This window comes from Tachypleus tridentatus, chromosome 10 (assembly GCF_004210375.1).
Source record: "Tachypleus tridentatus isolate NWPU-2018 chromosome 10, ASM421037v1, whole genome shotgun sequence".
NCBI lineage: Eukaryota > Metazoa > Arthropoda > Merostomata > Xiphosura > Limulidae > Tachypleus > Tachypleus tridentatus.
The window spans coordinates 94,443,388-94,462,170 of NC_134834.1; the positions used below are offsets into that span (position 1 = coordinate 94,443,388).

Consider the following 18,783-nt stretch of genomic DNA (forward strand, 5'->3'; position numbering starts at 1 on the left):
TGATTTTCATGGTTTATTTATCTTGCTCCAATTAAATCTGTAAAATATTGTGAACTATTCAAGAAACACGAATACGTGTTTACTCTTTCAGATTAGGGTAAAGGAGCTGCTTCCAATTTTACTTTAGAAAACAAAATATTTTTGAAACGTTAGTTCACTCTTTAAATTTTAAAACTGAGTTGGAATACCAATAGAGGTAATAAAACTTAGAAAACAGAATGCACTGCGTTTTGTTATGAGCTATTTGCCCAGCGTTTCTTCGGACAGCTGGAGAAGTTGTTCGTTTATTAAGGAACATTTCGTGCAAATCAACACGAGAGCTTTGTTTGTTGTTTTGTTTTTGAATTTCGCACGAAGCTACTCGAGGGCTATCTGCGCTATCCGTCCCTAATTTAGCAGTGTAAGACTAGAGGGAAGGCAGCTAGTCATCATCACCCACCGCCAACTCTTGGGCTACTCTTTTACCAACGAATAGTGGGATTGACTGTAACATTATAATGCCCCCACGGCTGAAAGGGAGAGCATGTTTGGCGCGACCGGGATGCGAACCCGCGACCCTCAGATTATGAGTCGCACGCCTTAACACGCTTGGCCATGCCGGGCCAACACGAGAACTACCTGTGTTAGCCTTCCTTAACTTTTGAAATGATGGTAGACTAGAGGGTAGACAGCAAATCAACGCCATCCGCCATCATTTCGTGGGCTACTTTAGTCTAATAGCGAGATTCGACTCTCATTCTTAAACACACACACAGCCTCAAATCGCGTAGTAACGGGACACGAACCACGGAACCTCGAATTCACAATTCAGATGGAATAAAATTGTTTTGTTAATAACGCAGAAAAGCTGTCGCTAATGTATTTTGTGCGTTTTATTTGCTTGAAGTATTTAAGGGAACCGTTAAAATAAATACCTATATTCTTCGATTGTATACAGCGTATATTAACAGTAGGGAAAAGGTAAATAAGATCATTTTGTTACATATATATATAATCAAAAACACCTTAGGTGTGAAAAAAAAGTGTAACCAAGGGAGATTTCAGTGCAGAATATACAGGAATGGAACAAAATTGTTTGTCAAACTGGCAGCTATACTTTTATCATTGATAATAATTATAAATATCCATTCACTCGTTAGGGTACCGGGCCTGGCATGGCCTAGCGCGTTAAGGCGTGCGCTTCGTAATCTGAGGGTCGCGGGTACGCGCCCGAGTCGTGCCAAACATGCTCGCCCTCCCAGCCGTGGGGGCGTTATAAAGTTACGGTCAATCCCACTATTCGTTGGTAAAAGAGTAGCCCAAGAGTTGGCGGTGGGTGATGATGACTAGCTGCCTTCCCTCTAGTCTTACACTGCTAAATTAGGGACGGCTAGCACAGATAGCCCTCGAGTAGCTTTGTGCGAATTTCCAAAAACAACAACAACGTTAGGGTACCCCGCTAGTACAGCGGTAAGTCTATGGATTTACAATGCTAAAATAAGGGGTTGGATTCCTCTCGGTGGACTCAGCAGATAGCCCAATGTGGCTTTGCTATAAGGAAAATAGAAATACAAAAAAAAAAAAAACACTAGTTAGCCAGGCTCGCATTTTTAGTTCAACTTTGGGCGTAATGGCTGGTAACATGAAATACGCGGTCTGGCTAAGTGTAAAATGAATATTTGCTGTGTAATTATTACCAATGCTACAAGTGTAGCTGTCAGTATGACCGCCAGTTTTGTTCCATTGCTTTAAGATCTACGGTAAGTCCTTTTTCGGTCACACTTTCATCAAACCTCAGGTGTTTTTTCATTAGATATCATAGTATTTTGTCAAAACACACCAACAAACCACAACAAGTAAGAAAGTGACACGCTATAGTAACACACATTAGTTTTAGGATCGCATTATTTAAAATATACGGTGGTAGTTTTCCCTCTCTAAAACAGTGTTAATAGCATCCTTTATAGAAACGCAATGGAACTTATATAAACATACATGTCATCACCCCAACTGCAAACCGTACAGCCATATCAAACATCATAATTTATAATAATAATTGCTAAAGCCAATATCATGGGGCACTAAACTCTCTTTTAATTAGGATTATTTTATAAAATTTAGTAAATTTATTCTAAAAGTTGGCAAATGATAATTAATAATAATCAATAATTGTCAATTTGTACAAGTCTTTCGAGAACTTGAGCTGAAGATTTAGCCTAACCAATAATTATGTGACTGCACGTCCTTTCACCTTGTTGTTTCGCTGATCTAAGTCAGCCGTAATTAATCCGAATGACAAACAATTAGAAATGGCCAACGTTACTCTTAGGTGTAACTCTAGTAAAAATGTTAGACGGATAGCTCACTTGACTGGCGCCGCCACTGCTTACGTGACTTTTTGCGTAGGCGTTCGCAGACATTTTCGTTAGTTTTGAACAGTTTCGATTAAATAACTTTGCACATGCGGCTCATATTAATACCAAATAAAACTCCTTATAGTATGTTGTAGAGATATATTAATGTACTAAAGTTGAACAAAATCCATAAAAGTTAAATATGTTTCCCTATCAAATAAACTCCTGTACTTTTGGTGTTATGTCTCGGGCATTTTTTAATGGATTGCCTTGAAAGATGTTATGTAAGGTAAGAGTTCAATAGATCACATACCCTCAAAAGGTGTTATAGTTTGGATCGCCACAGATCTGGCTAAAGTAGATGGAATATCGTTAAACTATTACTCCTGTTAAAACACAGTTGGTCCTGCAGATTGGCTTTTGTCCGAAAGACACAAACATGTGATTTTTCTACACATACATTTTACGGCTATTGTTTTAATAGATGTTTGGAAATAATGAATTTCCTGATGGGTCAGTCCCATGTTTACTGAGTTAGAATATTTAGTCCTCCGGTGGGACAGCGGTAAATCAACGGACTTCGAACGCTAAAATCCGGGGTTTGGCTATCTGGAATGGAAACAGCCAGTAGGCAAACGTGGCTTTGCCTTAAAACAAATGATCTTAGAACTTTAGAATCCGGAGACAGAGTACAGATAGCTCATTGTGTAGGTTTGCTCTAAAATAACAACACCAAACTGTATGGAATGATACGATTTCATGTAATAAATATTAGAGTTGTTGTACAGTAAACAGGACACCCAAATATTACCCAGCAATTTTAGGCATAGTTTACATATAATATCCGGTACTCAGGGAAAGAATGTTGAAACTGTTAGTAAGCATTCAAATAGTTCGCTGGAACAGCAATTATGAGCTGAATGTAAATAATTAAGACAAAGTCTTTTGAACGTTTTTTAATGTTCTATATAACGGATATAAGGGTTAATCTTCAGCACAGTTCCAGTAAGGATATAATTAAGTTATTGAGGTAATTTACTGCACAAGTATGTTAATAATGGGTCACTTTGACTTTTAAACTTTAGTCATTGAATGTAATCACTTATGGGAATAAAAAAGTATATAATAAATCTAAGCAAAGTAGTTCAAAAATCAAACAGCTCAAACATTACTTCGTTTCAAATAACTGAATATTCTACTACTGATAAAGTTCGGGAAATATTACCTCTCAGGTATTTAAGAATAATCGCTAAACTTAAGAGCTTTAGTACACTTAAATGAAAATTATAAAACAAGCTCTGTGTGAAACATAAGACACCATGTTAGGCTTAACACTGAAAATTATTTCACGTTTTAGAGATTCACTACTTCTACGTTTCAGCCGTTATATAAATTACAAAAAAGAATGTTACTTTAGATTTCTAACTAACCATTAAAGAGGACAGCCAACCGAGAATTGGACATACTTTCAATTATTTTCAAACTTACAAACAACTCAAAATCATTGAGTTCTAATTGAGTATTTCACAAACTCTCCAGACCTTGACAGATTTGACCTGTTACTTGCCAGATCAACGCAAAGGGAAAACATTTAACCAAGAGAAGATGTCCAGGTAGTTTTGAAAACACTTGAGCCATGGTAAAGTTTACTTATTAATTGGAGCTGATATATTTCACAACTCTGTAGATCCTAGTCGGAAACGTCTCTCAATTCGAAGTGTTCACCATTCCTCCCAGAAGAAAAGTGATTAACGCGCACTGAAATTAGGAAACTTGAATGTTATTCATTTTAAATAACTTCTTAATTACCAGTTCAAGGAAAATTATGAATATGGAATGAAGTGTCCTAATTATAAAGTGTTCTGCACAAATGTTGTGAAAAAAAGCGATTTCCAAAATTACATAAAGTAATATACACACGTGTATACGCTATTTACATACACGTTTACGTATGAAACATACATAGTAATTAGAAGTACCGCTAGGGCGCTAGACTCGTAATCTGAGGGTCGCGGGTTCGAATCCCCGTCACACCAAACATGTTCAGCCTTTGAGGTGTGGGGCCGTTGTAATGTGAGGTTCAATCCCATTATTCGTTGGTAAAAGAGTAGCCCAAGAGTTGGCGGTGGGTGGTGATGACTAGCTGCCTTTACTCTTGTTTTTCACTGCTAATTAAGGGACGGCTAGCGCAGATAGCCCTCGTGTAGCTTTGCACGAGATTCAAAACAAACAAACATGGCTACTTTCGTACCGTGTCAGGAGCGTGTTGTTATCCACCACGTCAAGTGGCGTGTATTTTATATCAAGACCCTTGTGGTGTGTGACGTCATAATAACACCAGTGGTAAGACGGCAACAAGAACTGAGAAACCAGTCCTTTCATTTGTGTAAAAATAATTTGATAAATCTGACAGAATAGAATTATGATGCTGTCAAAAAAATATAAAACTTTACAGTTTTGTCTCATAGAGTATGAGAAATCATTGTTTCTTTCATGTGAAGAAATGTGTGTTCGTGTGTTTCACGGAGAAATATGTCTTCACAATGACTCGTTCCTCACAATTCACAATGACTCGTTCCTCGCAATTCACAATGACTCGTTCCTCACAATTCACAATGACTCGTTCCTCGCAATTCACAATGACTCGTTCCTCGCAATTCGCAATGACTCGTTCCTCGCAATTCGCAATGACTCGTTCCTCACAATTCACAATAACTCGTTCCTCACAATTCACAATGACTCGTTCCTCGCAATTCACAATGACTCGTTCCTCACAATTAACAATGACTCGTTCCTCACAATTCGCAATGACTCGTTCCTCACAATTCACAATGACTCGTTCCTCGCAATTCACAATGACTCGTTCCTCGCAATTCACAATGACTCGTTCCTCGCAATCGCACGCTGTGATAACATATTTGGCACCGCTGACAAGGTGGTGTTTGAGAAGTTCTTGTAGAACCGATAAAACCTGAAACCGTTTTTGGATCAGTTATTATTAAATACTGTATTTTTAAAATACGCTGAACGAGAGATTGTTGTTTAAAAAGCGGCTATTCGTGGCTGTTCAAATTGGAAACATACGACCTATATCGCATTTTCAATTACCCCACAATATTAGTTGGGTTTCGTCAAGAAAAATCGGTTTTTATACAAAGTATGAAACGAATTAGATATTGCTGACTCCAAACAAACATATGTTTTTCCTTATGTGCACATCCCGGATTTTTGCTTTTGTTTTGTGTTCAATTTGGATTTAATGTTTCACATAAACTGGACTGAGGATCTACGATTTTGTACTTAAAGCCCCAAAAGTAACATTCTGTAGAAATAAATTGCGATTATGTTATTAACGTCGCAGTAAAACGTTAATAAAGTACTTGATGGGAGGTTTTGGCTGAACTTCTAAAGGTATTTTTTGTATTTGAGGCTGTCTGACACCATCCTGATTTTTAATTAGTGATCAGAACTAGCCAGCAATATCTTACCTCTTGACATCCACGCTAAGGTCTCGACTGCTACTACTATATCGCACCCACACCTTAAAGTGTGGGAAATGTTTCGTGGCACAGCACGGATTCGAACCTGGCTCGCCAGCTCCTAAATCCAAGGCCTACCCTCGCCCACAATGTTTTATATAAATTTAAACCCACTAATACACACAACCAGCGAAAAAGGAAATAGCAGGCTTTTCTAATTTAGCAAGACTTAAGTATCAATAAGAATATCTTTTGATTATATTTAATTTAAATTTGTTACAAAACAATATTAAAGATTTTTCGCTCCGTTTTTTTTTATATCTTTTGTTAGCTCACACCATTCAACTTTCCAGTATTTTCTCAAGACAGCCTCATCTGTGTTATAATAAGGAACTGCACATGATTAATGCTGAAGGTGTTGCCCTTACATTGTCTATAGATACACTCAGTGAAGTGAATATCTACGTTTATAAGTCAAAGCTATATACACCAAAGTTGTTTATGTAGATTATACTTTCTGGAGCACAGATAGCCCATTGTGTAGTTTTGTACTTAATTACTAACAATCAGTCAAGTTACATTTTACATTTCGCCTGTTGTATGTATCATTGACTGGGAGTAAACTGAAGCTTTTACGTAACATAAATAAACAAGATGTTTTTCCTTAGTTTCGTTCACATTATCTTACTGTTTATTTATTTGTCTAACATACCTTTAAAAAAGAAGACTGATTTTTTTTTACTATGTTAGGTTGTTATGTATATTTATGGGCCAGATTATTTACAGTAGGTGTCTGTGACTTGTTGACGATAAATTTCAACAATAAACAATCAGCACACAGTCGACTTGTTTTAAAATAATATATTAAAATAAGTCAAACGTATCTATATATACAAGTGTTAATTACTCTGTTGATTATCCTTGTTGAAACCAGAGCTTTAAATCATTGTCTCTTTTTTGTCAAAGTTTAAACAGGCTGGTTCAGTTATTTTAGAACACAATTTGACAACATAAATTATTGTTCCTTACAATACATAGTTGTATCCAGAGCTTTAAATAATCGTGTATTTTCGTCAGTTTTCACAAAATTATTCGGCTGCTTTAGAACACAGTTTGTAAAGACAAATTACAATACAGTTTGTGATAATTTCACTTTAAAAATATCCACTATGCGCTCTTTATGGTTAAACTCACAATTATGCAGTCTAGATCTAGCTACCTAACTTCCTATTCGAACTGTATTTTGCAGGTGTATTTAAAATCTGACCAAGGTCTAGAACGTTCTATACACCTCTAGATATTATGATTCAGTAATAACCATTCCAAACAAAGAAAAAAAAACTTAGAAGCTTCTAGTAAAATGGCGCAATAATACAACAAGACGGATTATGTCTTGATTTCTCCAAGCCCGTTCCCTTGGCTGTGGTTTCGCTAGAATAGTAGATAGGGAAAGAGGGAATCTTGTTAATTCTTTCATGCGCGTCACTAATTAGATGACGAGGCATTTGGCTATCGATATTATAAAATTACCCAATTTTACGTCAGGGTCGACGATATCGACAGATGCCGATAGTGAAAGCTCAAGGGATTACGACTCACGAGTCCGTTGATGTGTTACGGGTGGTATTTACCTTACTAGGCGAGGTGTGCTTCATTATTCGCCTTCCACAACACATCTAGGGTGTACAGCATCGTACGTCGGCACAAGAACTCTTCAAAATATTTTGATCTTATGTCCAGGTCCGCCAGCACTTCCGTGTTTCTAGGATGCCAGGCACCGCGGGCACCAATTGGTAAACCGTGGAAAACAATAGAAGTTGCACCAGTTAGATCTTTAATTTGTGGTGCAAGCTCTTCATAGCGGGCGACCTTGGAATTATATGCTTCCTCTAGGGAGCTGTACATGAGTTCATATCGGACCGTCACATCAACAACCACCGCTTTATCCTCACGGTGGAAGATCAGATCCAGTCTCCGACGTTCACCATTGCCTGCCTCAATGGTGGGTTCTTTGAGTACTTTCCACCCTTTACTTACACATTCGTTTACTAAATGGTCACAGATCTTATTGTGACGTCGTGTCCTCATAGATTTTAATTTAGGACATTGACCACTAAGATGACATATGGCTTCTCTCGGGGCCGAGAAACCCCGGCATTTAGCAGCTTCTTTGCTCGTACTCAAATTCCCTCGACTGAGGGCTTCCCGTGTGGGATATACATTTGCCCTTAGAGCAAGACACTTCACCCAGTGGTAGTCCTTCATTCCCACTGGTTTAGGTAACCAGTGGTTGGCAGATCTTGAGCCTTTGAAGAGACTTACACCGTGTCCTTGCAGGGCAAGACCTTCCCAGCGCTTCCTTTCCATATCTCTCCAATTAGAATGATATGTTCCAGAAGTCTGTTCGGGCTTAGGGATCGGAAGTCCCACTTTTAAGGCGATTCCTTGGATATTTTCAAATAAGTTATCAGTTTTGGCTATCTGAGCTATAGTTTTGTCCATTGAATGGACATGTCTTAATCCTGTCTTGATCTTAAGCGTTGGAACCAGAGATTCCAACTTGACAAGTGCTAGGCCACTGTCTTTGTAACGGGAATAAAGTAACCCATCGGCCGTGCAAGGCGGAAGATGACACCAGCTCTTCACAGCCTTTTTAATTAAGTTATCCAGATCTCTTAACATTTTACCACTCGACTCACCCAATTCGAGTTGGTAAAGGAGCCGGGGTACCGCAAATCTGTTGAGAATTTCAACACGTTGGTGTGGTTTTAGCGGTACCCTTGAGATGTTATCTATCCATTTCTCGAGGAGAGGAATTACAGGCTCGCTGTATACCCCGGTTCATGGACAGACATTGGCCCCTAAATAACGGTATGATTGTTCGGGTCCGATCATCGGGAGTTTATCGCCGTTAACTGTCCATGGTGGACAGTTGTTGACGGTAAAGGTCTTATTGGACCCCCTAATCAGCATTCTGGCACTCTTTGAGATGTTTAAGGAGAGGCCGTTACCCGAACAGTATTCGTTTACGATGTTTAACATGTCCTGGAGGCTAGCATGGTCTTTAGCCAGCACTGCCATATCATCGGCATATCCCAGGGTAGAAACTGGATCCAGCTTCTTGTCTAGCGATACGCCTCGGCCAACCTCTTCAAGCTTACGGATGAGAGGATCCGTAAAATTGGAGACATGGGGTCCCCTTGTTTCACGCCTCGGAGGAGGCAAATAGGTTTGGTATGTTGAATACCAACCCGGAACATCGTTGTACCATCTTGATACATGTCCTCCACAAGTCGGACGAAATGTGGATGGACATGAAATCTACCAAGGCTGGCAAGAAGATGTTGGTGGCCAACCGTGTCAAAGGCTTTGCACAGGTCTAGAAAGGCCATAGCCAGAGTCCCATGTCGCTTGGCTCTCCTCATGATGGAACGGAGCAGAAAGATGTTGTCTCTACAACCCGCTTGAGGAATGAAACCACGCTGTCTGGGATTTATCTGCACGGCCTGCTCGAGGCGACGGGTCATAATCCTGGAATATAGCCTAAACACGATAGAAGATATCGTGATAGGGCGCCAGTTTTTGACCTCGTGCAGATTACTCGATCCTTTCGGAAGGAGCACCGACTTATTGACCTTCATGCATCCTGGGATGCGGCCTGTGAAAAACCATATGTTGAACAGACTTGCCTAGGAGGCGCCGGTGCCAAACTTAAGGCGGTAGAGCAAGAACGGAAGAGTGATGTTATCGGGACCAGGGGTCCCTCTCTTCATGCCTCGAAGTGCTATCCTCACTTCGTCAGATGTTATCGATTCCAGAATATGGGTGTTGTCTGCCCTGGGTGGAAGTGGACAGTCTTCAAAATTGACGTTATTATTCGCAACACCGTAGACCTGATCGTAATGGTCTTTCACCTGATCTTTACTAAGGGGACATCTGACAGCATCCCGGCCGTCTAATATCTCCTTAGCTAGGCGTTGACGTTCGAAATCGAACATCCGCTGGAACCGTTTGAAACGTTCTACCCTGTGGAGCCGCCTCTTGTATGGCCTTCGAGCAGGATTAATGATTTTAAGAGCCTGCGTCGAAGATCTCTCGTTTCTCCATGACGTCTGTGAATGGGTGAGCTCGTCGACCCATTGTTTGGTCACAACTTCAACCTCCTGCCAAATTGCCTCGTCGAGTCCCTTCTGATCTCTCAGCTGACATATGTACGAACAGAATTTAGAGTTCAGGTCGGGGATATTGATCCCTTCCCAATTGAGCTCCTCATACTGAACGACGTCAACAGGATCTCCACGACTCTGGATGGTGTGTGAAGCAGTGCAGACGGGCGGTTGTTGTTTATTAAGATCTCGGCGTTTGTCAGAGATCTGTTTTGGAGTTTTGCCAGGTAGATGTTCTGCACAGAGAACTTTGATGTTCTTTTGGCCCGAGTATACTACTACCATCTCTCGGAGGGTTCGTATTTCTTCCTCGGACCAGACTACCTGGCGGAGGCGCTCCGATGGCGTCCGAACTCCAGTCATTTGAATGCGCTCGGCATTCCGGATCCTTGGATGTTTATGTCTCTTATGCTGAGACAGGCCTGATTTGGTTTTAAATTTCCGGCCGCAGACTTCGCAGCCGAAGCTGGAAGACTGGGTGGCGAACGCTACGAAACGCCGGTATGGACATTTCGGTACATGACATGCGATAGCATGATGGTGGCTATCGTCTTTTCCACAATATTTACATCGTGCCTGCGCCACCGAGTTATGTGCATTTGCCAGATGGTCTGCAAATTTAGGAAAAGCCGTAAACTCGAGTGGACACAGGTCACAAGCCATAAGTTTATTCTTTATGGGTAGGTTCACAAACACTGTTGTGCCCACCCTTTCGGTTGTCAGTTCTGTTTTGTCATTGTTCGGAAAATCTGTCTCTGATCCCTCCATTATTGAGGGATTGTAACTTAAGCCGTCCACCTCTGTGGTTCGGCTGTTCAATGTGTCTCTTTCCTCGTGTCCAGAGGAATTATAACTTTGGCCGTCCACCAAAGTGGTTCGGCATCTGCCTCCCGTGGCAGTTTGTCTAGTTGCAGCACAATCACCTTGGATATATGATTGGTTGTTGGAATAGGTTTCATTCAATACCTCTATTCCGGATGTTAGGCTATCCTTTCTCACGTTGCCGGGGAATCGCTCGTAAGCTACCATCCCCGGGTGGTGCCAAGTGGCTCGGGTTTGGCCGTCGCCCTGGCACCCCACGAACGCCAAACCATCGCTTTTATCATAATAATTTCTTTCCATATTTAAAATAACCAGCCTACCAGATGTACGGTAGGTCAGTCCCTACAAAATGCTAATACAGGGTAGGGCTGCAACCTCCTACCGGGTACCCAGATAGCTAGCGAGTTCGGTAAGTCCTCGCCACGGTTTAAAAAGGTTTTCCTTCCTGGAGCTGACTGCCCCTGCCTTTGGACATATGATGGTCGGCGAGCTCATCATAAGGGTTTTTAGTGTTCTCCTTCACGTGTGGAGGATTCAGTTACAGGTTACCCTGTATCCAGCCGCACTGCTGGGAGGTACCTCCATGGACAGTGCATCGGCAATGTTCTACGACTTCTTAAGTAGACGAGGCTTTTCTCTTAAGAGAATCATAGTTACTCCCGCAGTTTACCCGCGCTTGGTTGAATTTCTTCACTTTGACATTCAGAGCACTGGGCAGAAATCATCATTCAACAACATTTAAACTACGCAACGTATGATTGGTACACAGTTACGAAAACATCTTGCGTTAAACTATCACTTTCTAAAATAGCAAGCTTTAACACTTGCATCGAACTAAAACTGAAACATGTTTATGTCCAACATACGATATACCAGGATATTTTACTGTACTATAACATTTTGTTTTCCAGCTTGTAAGCAAGATATTTTAACTTACCGAACTTCCGATAGGTGATCCAGTAACTCTGATTCCCTCAGACAGGAGACAGCCGATCTCCAGTGATGATTCTCCAATACTGAGAAATTCTAATTGAAGGGAAAAAAATTAGTTTTAAATAACATAAAAATATCCCTAAAAACTTTATCTTATATAGAATATGTAAGAAACCAGAAATTCTCACGTATACATTCTTCATTTGTTATCTGCTGGATGTATATGTAATGTAACAATGATCAAAAGAACTATTTTTTGTGTTTATTTTAGATAGTAAAATAAGCAAGCAGTAACACTTGCGCTCTGGCTCAGTCCACTGTATTAAAATATGTTTGAAATAAAAAAATTAATTTGGATTGTATTTTACATATTATTTTCTGTGTTAATTACGTGTACAAATATTTAAAAATAATTCGTATTTGATCTTAAGTGGTCGGTCCATCAGTTCGTATTATTTGTATACTTTTAAAAAACGATGATATTCCAATAAAGTTTATTTGTTTGTTTAAAATTAAGCACAAAAATACAGAATGGGCTGTCTGTGGGTGGTGAAACCTGGTTTTTAGCAGAGTGAGTTCGAAAAACATACCGCTGTGCCAGTAAAGACGCCATGTTTTCCGCGTGCATGTAACTAGTTTCACTATCTCATCAATATTTTGAACTGATAGACTGGAGGGAAGGCAGCTATTCAACAGCATCCACCATTAACTCGTGATAAATTCTTATCTAGCCGAATAGTGGGACTTGACCGTTTCTCTGAAAACAAACCCACGTCTTCACGAAGTGGCGCGAGATCTTGCAGAAAGAAAACGTGAACCGTAAATTACAGGATTCAGACAGAATACAGAGAAGGCAGCTAGTCAACAGTATCCACCACCAACTTTTGAAAAACTCTTTCACTGAATAGTGGAACTTGACGGTTTCTCTTATAACGCACTTGAGTCTTCAAGACGTGGAGCGAGATTTTGCAGAAAGGAAACGTTAACCATAAATTATAGGGCATAAAGGGCAATTATGTTAATATACACTGATTTATAGCTCAAAGTGGAAGTGTACAATGGTCTATCCAAGTCATGCTTATCACGGATATCGAAACCCGGTTTCTAGCGTCTTATATCCAAAGATATGCCGCTGTGTCACTGAAGGGCACTTATGGTGGTGTTGGAAATAAACCAAAAGTCACGAGTTGATTGAACAAACGGAACCCGCGAATAAAAGTTTTGTGTTCATATTCAAAAATTGTCTGGATAATAAAGCATAAACACAGTTTTTACCTGGTTTCATTAACTGTAACACGTATTTCGGTAAAGAGCCCAATTTTTGTAATAAAATAAGATAAATATGTTAGCATTATATAAATAATATTGACTCACAATTTCTTGTGTTGATTTATAAAAAGGATAATCAGAAATTATTTTCTAATTTTAAGATTGTTATTATAATTTACTTGCCTTTAATGGTGATATTACTAAGTAATACAGTGTCCTTAAAAAAAAGTCATAGTCCATGCGTCACAATTTCATATTTCTTATAGAATAAAATTCAATCAATTTTTTAATCGTAAAATTCACTTTTCTATTTATAGGAGCAGCAGTAGCGCTACTTGTTCGTAAATGATCAACAGATTTATTAATTTACCACAAATAGCTGTGTGATGAATTAAAATACATAAAAAAAACACACGCTTGCAAAAGCAAAAACATATTAAGCGTTCTGCCCATAGATATTTGTAATTAATTTACCGAAACAATGAAGACTTACCTTATATAAAGCAGCCAAGTAGTTGGACGTTGCGATCAGAAATGGCTGGTTGACACCAGGGTGATCCAAATCATGGCAAACTGCACCCAATAAAGACGCCATGATTTCTGACGGTGTAACCTGTTGCGCTATCTAGTGAGTAAAAATACATCACATCAGTCAGTCCCATTTTTAAATAAACGTCTCCCAGCAGAAATTAAGTATTTTTATATGTACAGAGAAATTACCTCAGGACAGCTGGTATGGATATTAACACTTTCACCAAATTAAAGCAGAGAACAACGTTTCAATCTTCCTAGGTCATCTTCAGGTTAACAAAGAGAGAGTTTGCAACTGACCATTGCCAGACACATGTCTGAGGGACGAGAGTATAAACGGGTACAGGATTGTAGAGGGCGTTGCAGTTGGATGTTATGTTATTAAATAGTATAGGTACAAAGGTGTTCTTTTATATTAGTTTAATTTTGGTTTTAGTTGTGTAAGTAGGGCTTCTTTGATTTTACGTTTGTTTATAATTATTTCCCTACTTAGCATCTGGGTGTTTTCTACAGTCATGTTGTGTTTATTTGATTTGAACTGTTCAAAAACGCGTAAAGGTGTCTTTTTTTCTTGTTGTTTGAATCAAGTTTCCATTTTATTGCTTGTTTCTCCAATAAAGAAGTAGTGACAGTTATTGTATTGTATTTTATAAATTATGTTGGTGTTGTGTTTGTCAGTGTAGTTTTTTACATTGTATAGACTTTAGTTTTGTACTTAGTTTTTGAATAAATTTGGTGTTTACTGAAATGTTGCGTTTTGTAATACGTTTTTCCAAATGTTGGTTATTTTGTCGCTGATGTCGGAAACACATGGTATGCAGCAGTATATGGCTTTGTAGTTTGTTGTTTCTTGGGATTTATTGTTGTTTGTTGTTGGTATAGATGTGTGCTTATAATATTTTCTACGATTTTTGATGTTGATGATTTTTTTTATTTTAAAACAAATATAAACAAATACAAAATAAAAAAGCCCTACTTATACAACAACTAAAATCAAAATTAAACCAATTTTAAAGAACATCTTTACACCTATACTAATTAATAACCTAACATCCTTCTGAAACACCCGGCATGGCCAAGTGCGTAAGGCGTGCGACTCGTAATCCGAGGGTCGCTAAACACGCTCGCCCTCCCAGCCGTGGGGGCATTATAATGTGACGGTCAATCCCACTATTCGTTGGTAAAAGAGTAGCCCAAGAGTTGGCGGTGGGTGGTGATGACTAGCTGCCTTCCCTCTTGTCTTACACTGCTAAATTAGGGACGGCTAGCACAGATAGCCCTCAAGTAGCTTTGTGCGAAATTCCAAAACAAATCCTTCTGAAACGCCCCCTACAATCCCGTACCGTTTACACTCTTGTCCCTAAAACACGTGCCCGGCAACGGTCAGTTGCAAACTCTCTCTTTGTTAACCTGAAGATGACCTAAGAAGGTCGAAACGTTGTTCTCTGCTTTATTTTGGTAAAAGTATTAATACCCATAGCAGCCGTTGTGAGATACATTTTTACTTTAAGTGGGTTTCTCGTTATCACGAGAGAAATTACCTATTGTAATAAAATTGTCTGTGAAAACCCGAAATTAAATTGAAAATAAAGACATTAATATTTATAGTTGTTATAGTACAATAATTATTCACTACTGAGAGTCTCCTGGTAGGACAGCGGGTAAGTATACAGCCTTATATTGCATAAATTCAGAGTTCGATTCCCTGCGATGGACATAGCAGATAACCGAATGTCGCTTTATTCCATATGAAACAAATACTGCTGAGGCGATAGAATTGTATCATGGATATTCCGTAAATGTTTTACTAGTAGTTTGACTTGCTTCTTGTGGTGGCACAATGTTACATTTATGGACTCACAACGCTAAAGTCCGGGGTTCGATTGCCCGCGACGGACAGAGCACAGATAGCCTAATGTGTAGCTTAGCGCTATTATAAAAAAGCAATCATGAATTGAACTTGGATGTTATAATTTAAACTAACGTATCAAACGCTGTAAGAAAGTAACAGCTACTGGTCAAACGATACTGGGAACAAATAAAACAGATAAAAGTTTTTAATTCCTATCGAAACTAAAGGAAGAAAATAGATAGAGAAGTTTTAAATTCCCATTAAAACTGAAACTGAAGGAACAAAATGGATAAAAGTTTTCAAACTCCCATCGAAATTAAAAGAAGAAAATAGATAGATTTTAAAATTCCCATTGAAACTAATGGAACAAAACAGATGTTTGTTTTTGTTTGTTTGTTTTTTGAATTTCGCACAAAGCTACTCGAGGGCTATCTGTGCTAGCCGTACCTAATTCAGCAGTGTAAGACTAGAGGGAAGGCAGCTAGTCATCACCACCCACCGCCAACTCTTGGGCTACTCTTTTACCAACAAATAGTGGGATTGACCGTCACATTATAACGTCCCCACGGCTGAAAGGGTGAGCATTTTTGGTGCAATAGGGATTCGAACCCAAGACTCTCGGATTACGACTCATACGCCTTAACACGCTTGGCCATGCCGGGCCTAACAAAACAGATAAGTTTTCAAACTTCCATTAAAAGTAAGGGAACAAAATATATATAAAAAAAATTAAACTCACATTAAAACTATAGGATGCTGACAAGAAACAGGGTCTCATCGAAAATACAATGAATTTTATTGGATTTTCTCTGATTCTTTTAATTAGTCTTTAATATAATATAATATTAAAATCTCGACATTTTAAACAATTTTTAATATTAAAGTTATTATAAACACAATATGACAGCGATGATAAATCCTTCTTTGATGGATTTACTTAAGTGACTCTGCTTAACTCGTAGTTACGTAAGAGTGAAAAATCAAACTGATGTTTTAGCATGAAGTGTAGTTTTACACGAATCCGCTTTTAGTTTTATAAAATTAACTGATTTTTCTCATGTAAACAAGCACGTTGAAACAGAAAAAAAAATTACAATCTCATTTTAACATTTAACGTACATTACGAGGTTAAGCATCATAAACCTGATTGAGAAATTAAAATTATATACATATGCATGTACGTGGAGGCGACGTTTTAAGTTAAGAGTTATTACTGACGATAATGGATAAACATCCGCTATACAGATGTTTAAGCTAGTCATTATGTGGTAATTTTATGTCATAACTCCACCCTCATGAACTCGATATGCTCATTCAAGTTTTATTTTTCACTTCCTCTTTTCCTCCAAAAAGGTAAGAAAATCTGTTCTCGAGCTGTAGGTTTTATGGTGGTATCAATCGCACGTTAACTGAAACGCCAGCTGTCTCAGTTGTCAAAGGCAATATTCACTCTTTCCACGTTGTTCCTTGTACGGCTGTGACATAGGCTTGGGAAATAGTTCTGAGCAGTTTAGGCTTTGAGGGTTGATCAGCGTTTTGCTTTAGGAGTTCTTATTTAGGTTGCTTCTGTTATTTTGCTTTAAGAGTTCTTGTTTGGGTTCCTTCTGTTATTTTGCCTTAGGAATTCTTGTTTAGGTTCCTTCTGTTATTTTGCTTTAGAAGTTCTTGTTTCGGTTTCTTCTGTTATTTTGCTTTAGGAGTTCTTGTTTAGGTTTCTTCTGTTATTTTGCTTTAGGAGTTCTTGTTTGGGTTCCTTCTATTATTTTGCTTTAGAAGTTCTTGTTTAGGTTTCTTCTGTTATTTTGCTTTAGGAGTTCTTGTTTAGGTTTCTTCTGTTATTTTGCTTTAGGAGTTCTTGTTTGGGTTCCCTCTGTTATTTTGCTTTAGGAGTCCTTGTTTGGGTTCCTTCTGTTATTTTGTTTTAGGAGTTATTTTTTGGGTTCCCTCTGTTATTTTGCTTTAGGAGTTTTTGTTTGGGTTCCCTCTGTTATTTTGCTTTAGAAGTTCTTGTTTGGGTTTCCTCTATTATTTTGCTTTAGGAGTCCTTCTTTGGGTTCCCTCTGTTATTTTGTTTTAGGAGTTATTTTTTGGGTTCCATCTGTTATTTTGCTTTAGGAGTTTTTGTTTGGGTTCCCTCTGTTATTTTGCTTTAGGAGTCCTTGTTTGGGTTCCCTCTGTTACCTTGCTTCAGGAGTTATTGTTTGGGTTCCCTCTGTTATTTTGCTTTAGAAGTTCTTGTTTGGGTTTCCTCTATTATTTTGCTTTAGGAGTCCTTCTTTGGGTTCCCTCTGTTATTTTGTTTTAGGAGTTATTTTTTGGGTTCCATCTGTTATTTTGCTTTAGGAGTTTTTGTTTGGGTTCCCTCTGTTATTTTGCTTTAGGAGTCCTTGTTTGGGTTCCCTCTGTTACCTTGCTTTAGGAGTTATTGTTTGGGTTCCCTCTGTTATTTTGCTTTAGGAGTTCTTGTTTGGGTTCCCTCTGTTATTTTGCTTTAGGAGTCCTTGTTTGGGTTCCCTCTGTTATTTTGTTTTAGGAGTTATTGTTTGGGTTCCCTCTGTTATTTTGCTTTAGGAGTTCTTGTTTGGGTTCCCTCTGTTATTTTGCTTTAGGAGTTCTTGTTTGGGTTCCCTCTGTTACCTTGCTTTAGGAGTTCTTGTTTGGGTTCCTTCTGTTATTTTGCTTTAGGAGTTCTTGTTTGGGTTCCCTCTGTTATTTTGCTTTAAGAGTTCTTGTTTGGGTTCCTTCTGTTATTTTGCTTTAGGAGTTCTTGTTTAGGTTCCTTCTGTTATTTTGCTTTAGGAGTTCTTGTTTGGGTTCCTTCTGTTATTTTGCTTTAGGAGTTCTTGTTTGGGTTCCTTCTGTTATTTTGCTTTAGGAGTTCTTGTTTGGGTTCCTTCTGTTATTTTGCTTTAGGAGTTTTTGTTTGGGTTCCCTCTGTTATTTTGCTTTAGGAGTTTTTGTTTGGGTTCCCTCTGTTATTTTACTTTAGGAGTCGTTGTTTGGGTTCCCTCTATTATTTTGTTTTAGGAGTTCTTGTTATGGTTCCCTTTGTTATTTTGCTTTAGGAGTTCTTATTTGGGTTCCCTCTGTTATTTTGTTTTAAGAGTTCTTGTTAGGGTTTCCTCTGTTATTTTGCTTTAGGAGTTTTTGATCGGGTTCCCTCTGTTATTTTGTTTTAAGAGTTCTTGTTAGGGTTTCCTCTGTTATTTTGCTTTAGGAGTTTTTGATCGGGTTCCCTCTGTTATTCGTTTCGTTATGTTCCCACATCTTCTATCCTAAGTTTAAATACTCAAGTTCAATTTGATCTTATAGTTAACTTTCAAGTTTCGATCAGTTACTCTAATTAGTCTTTGAAATGTGTGTGTACTTGAAGTCCGTGTTTTATGAAACATGAAAAC

General features: G+C 38.6%; 1 protein-coding gene across 1 annotated transcript in view; it reads right to left on the reverse strand.

Moving 5' to 3' along the window:
- Positions 1-18,783, reverse strand: part of LOC143228408 (uncharacterized) — a 75,007-nt gene that overhangs the window by 20,690 nt on the left and 35,534 nt on the right. The window contains exons 6-7 of the mRNA XM_076459674.1: positions 13,496-13,627; positions 11,738-11,826 (exon numbers count right to left, since the gene is read on the reverse strand). Of these exons, the coding sequence (XP_076315789.1) occupies positions 11,738-11,826; positions 13,496-13,627 (221 nt within the window). The remainder of the gene's footprint in view (positions 1-11,737; positions 11,827-13,495; positions 13,628-18,783) is intronic.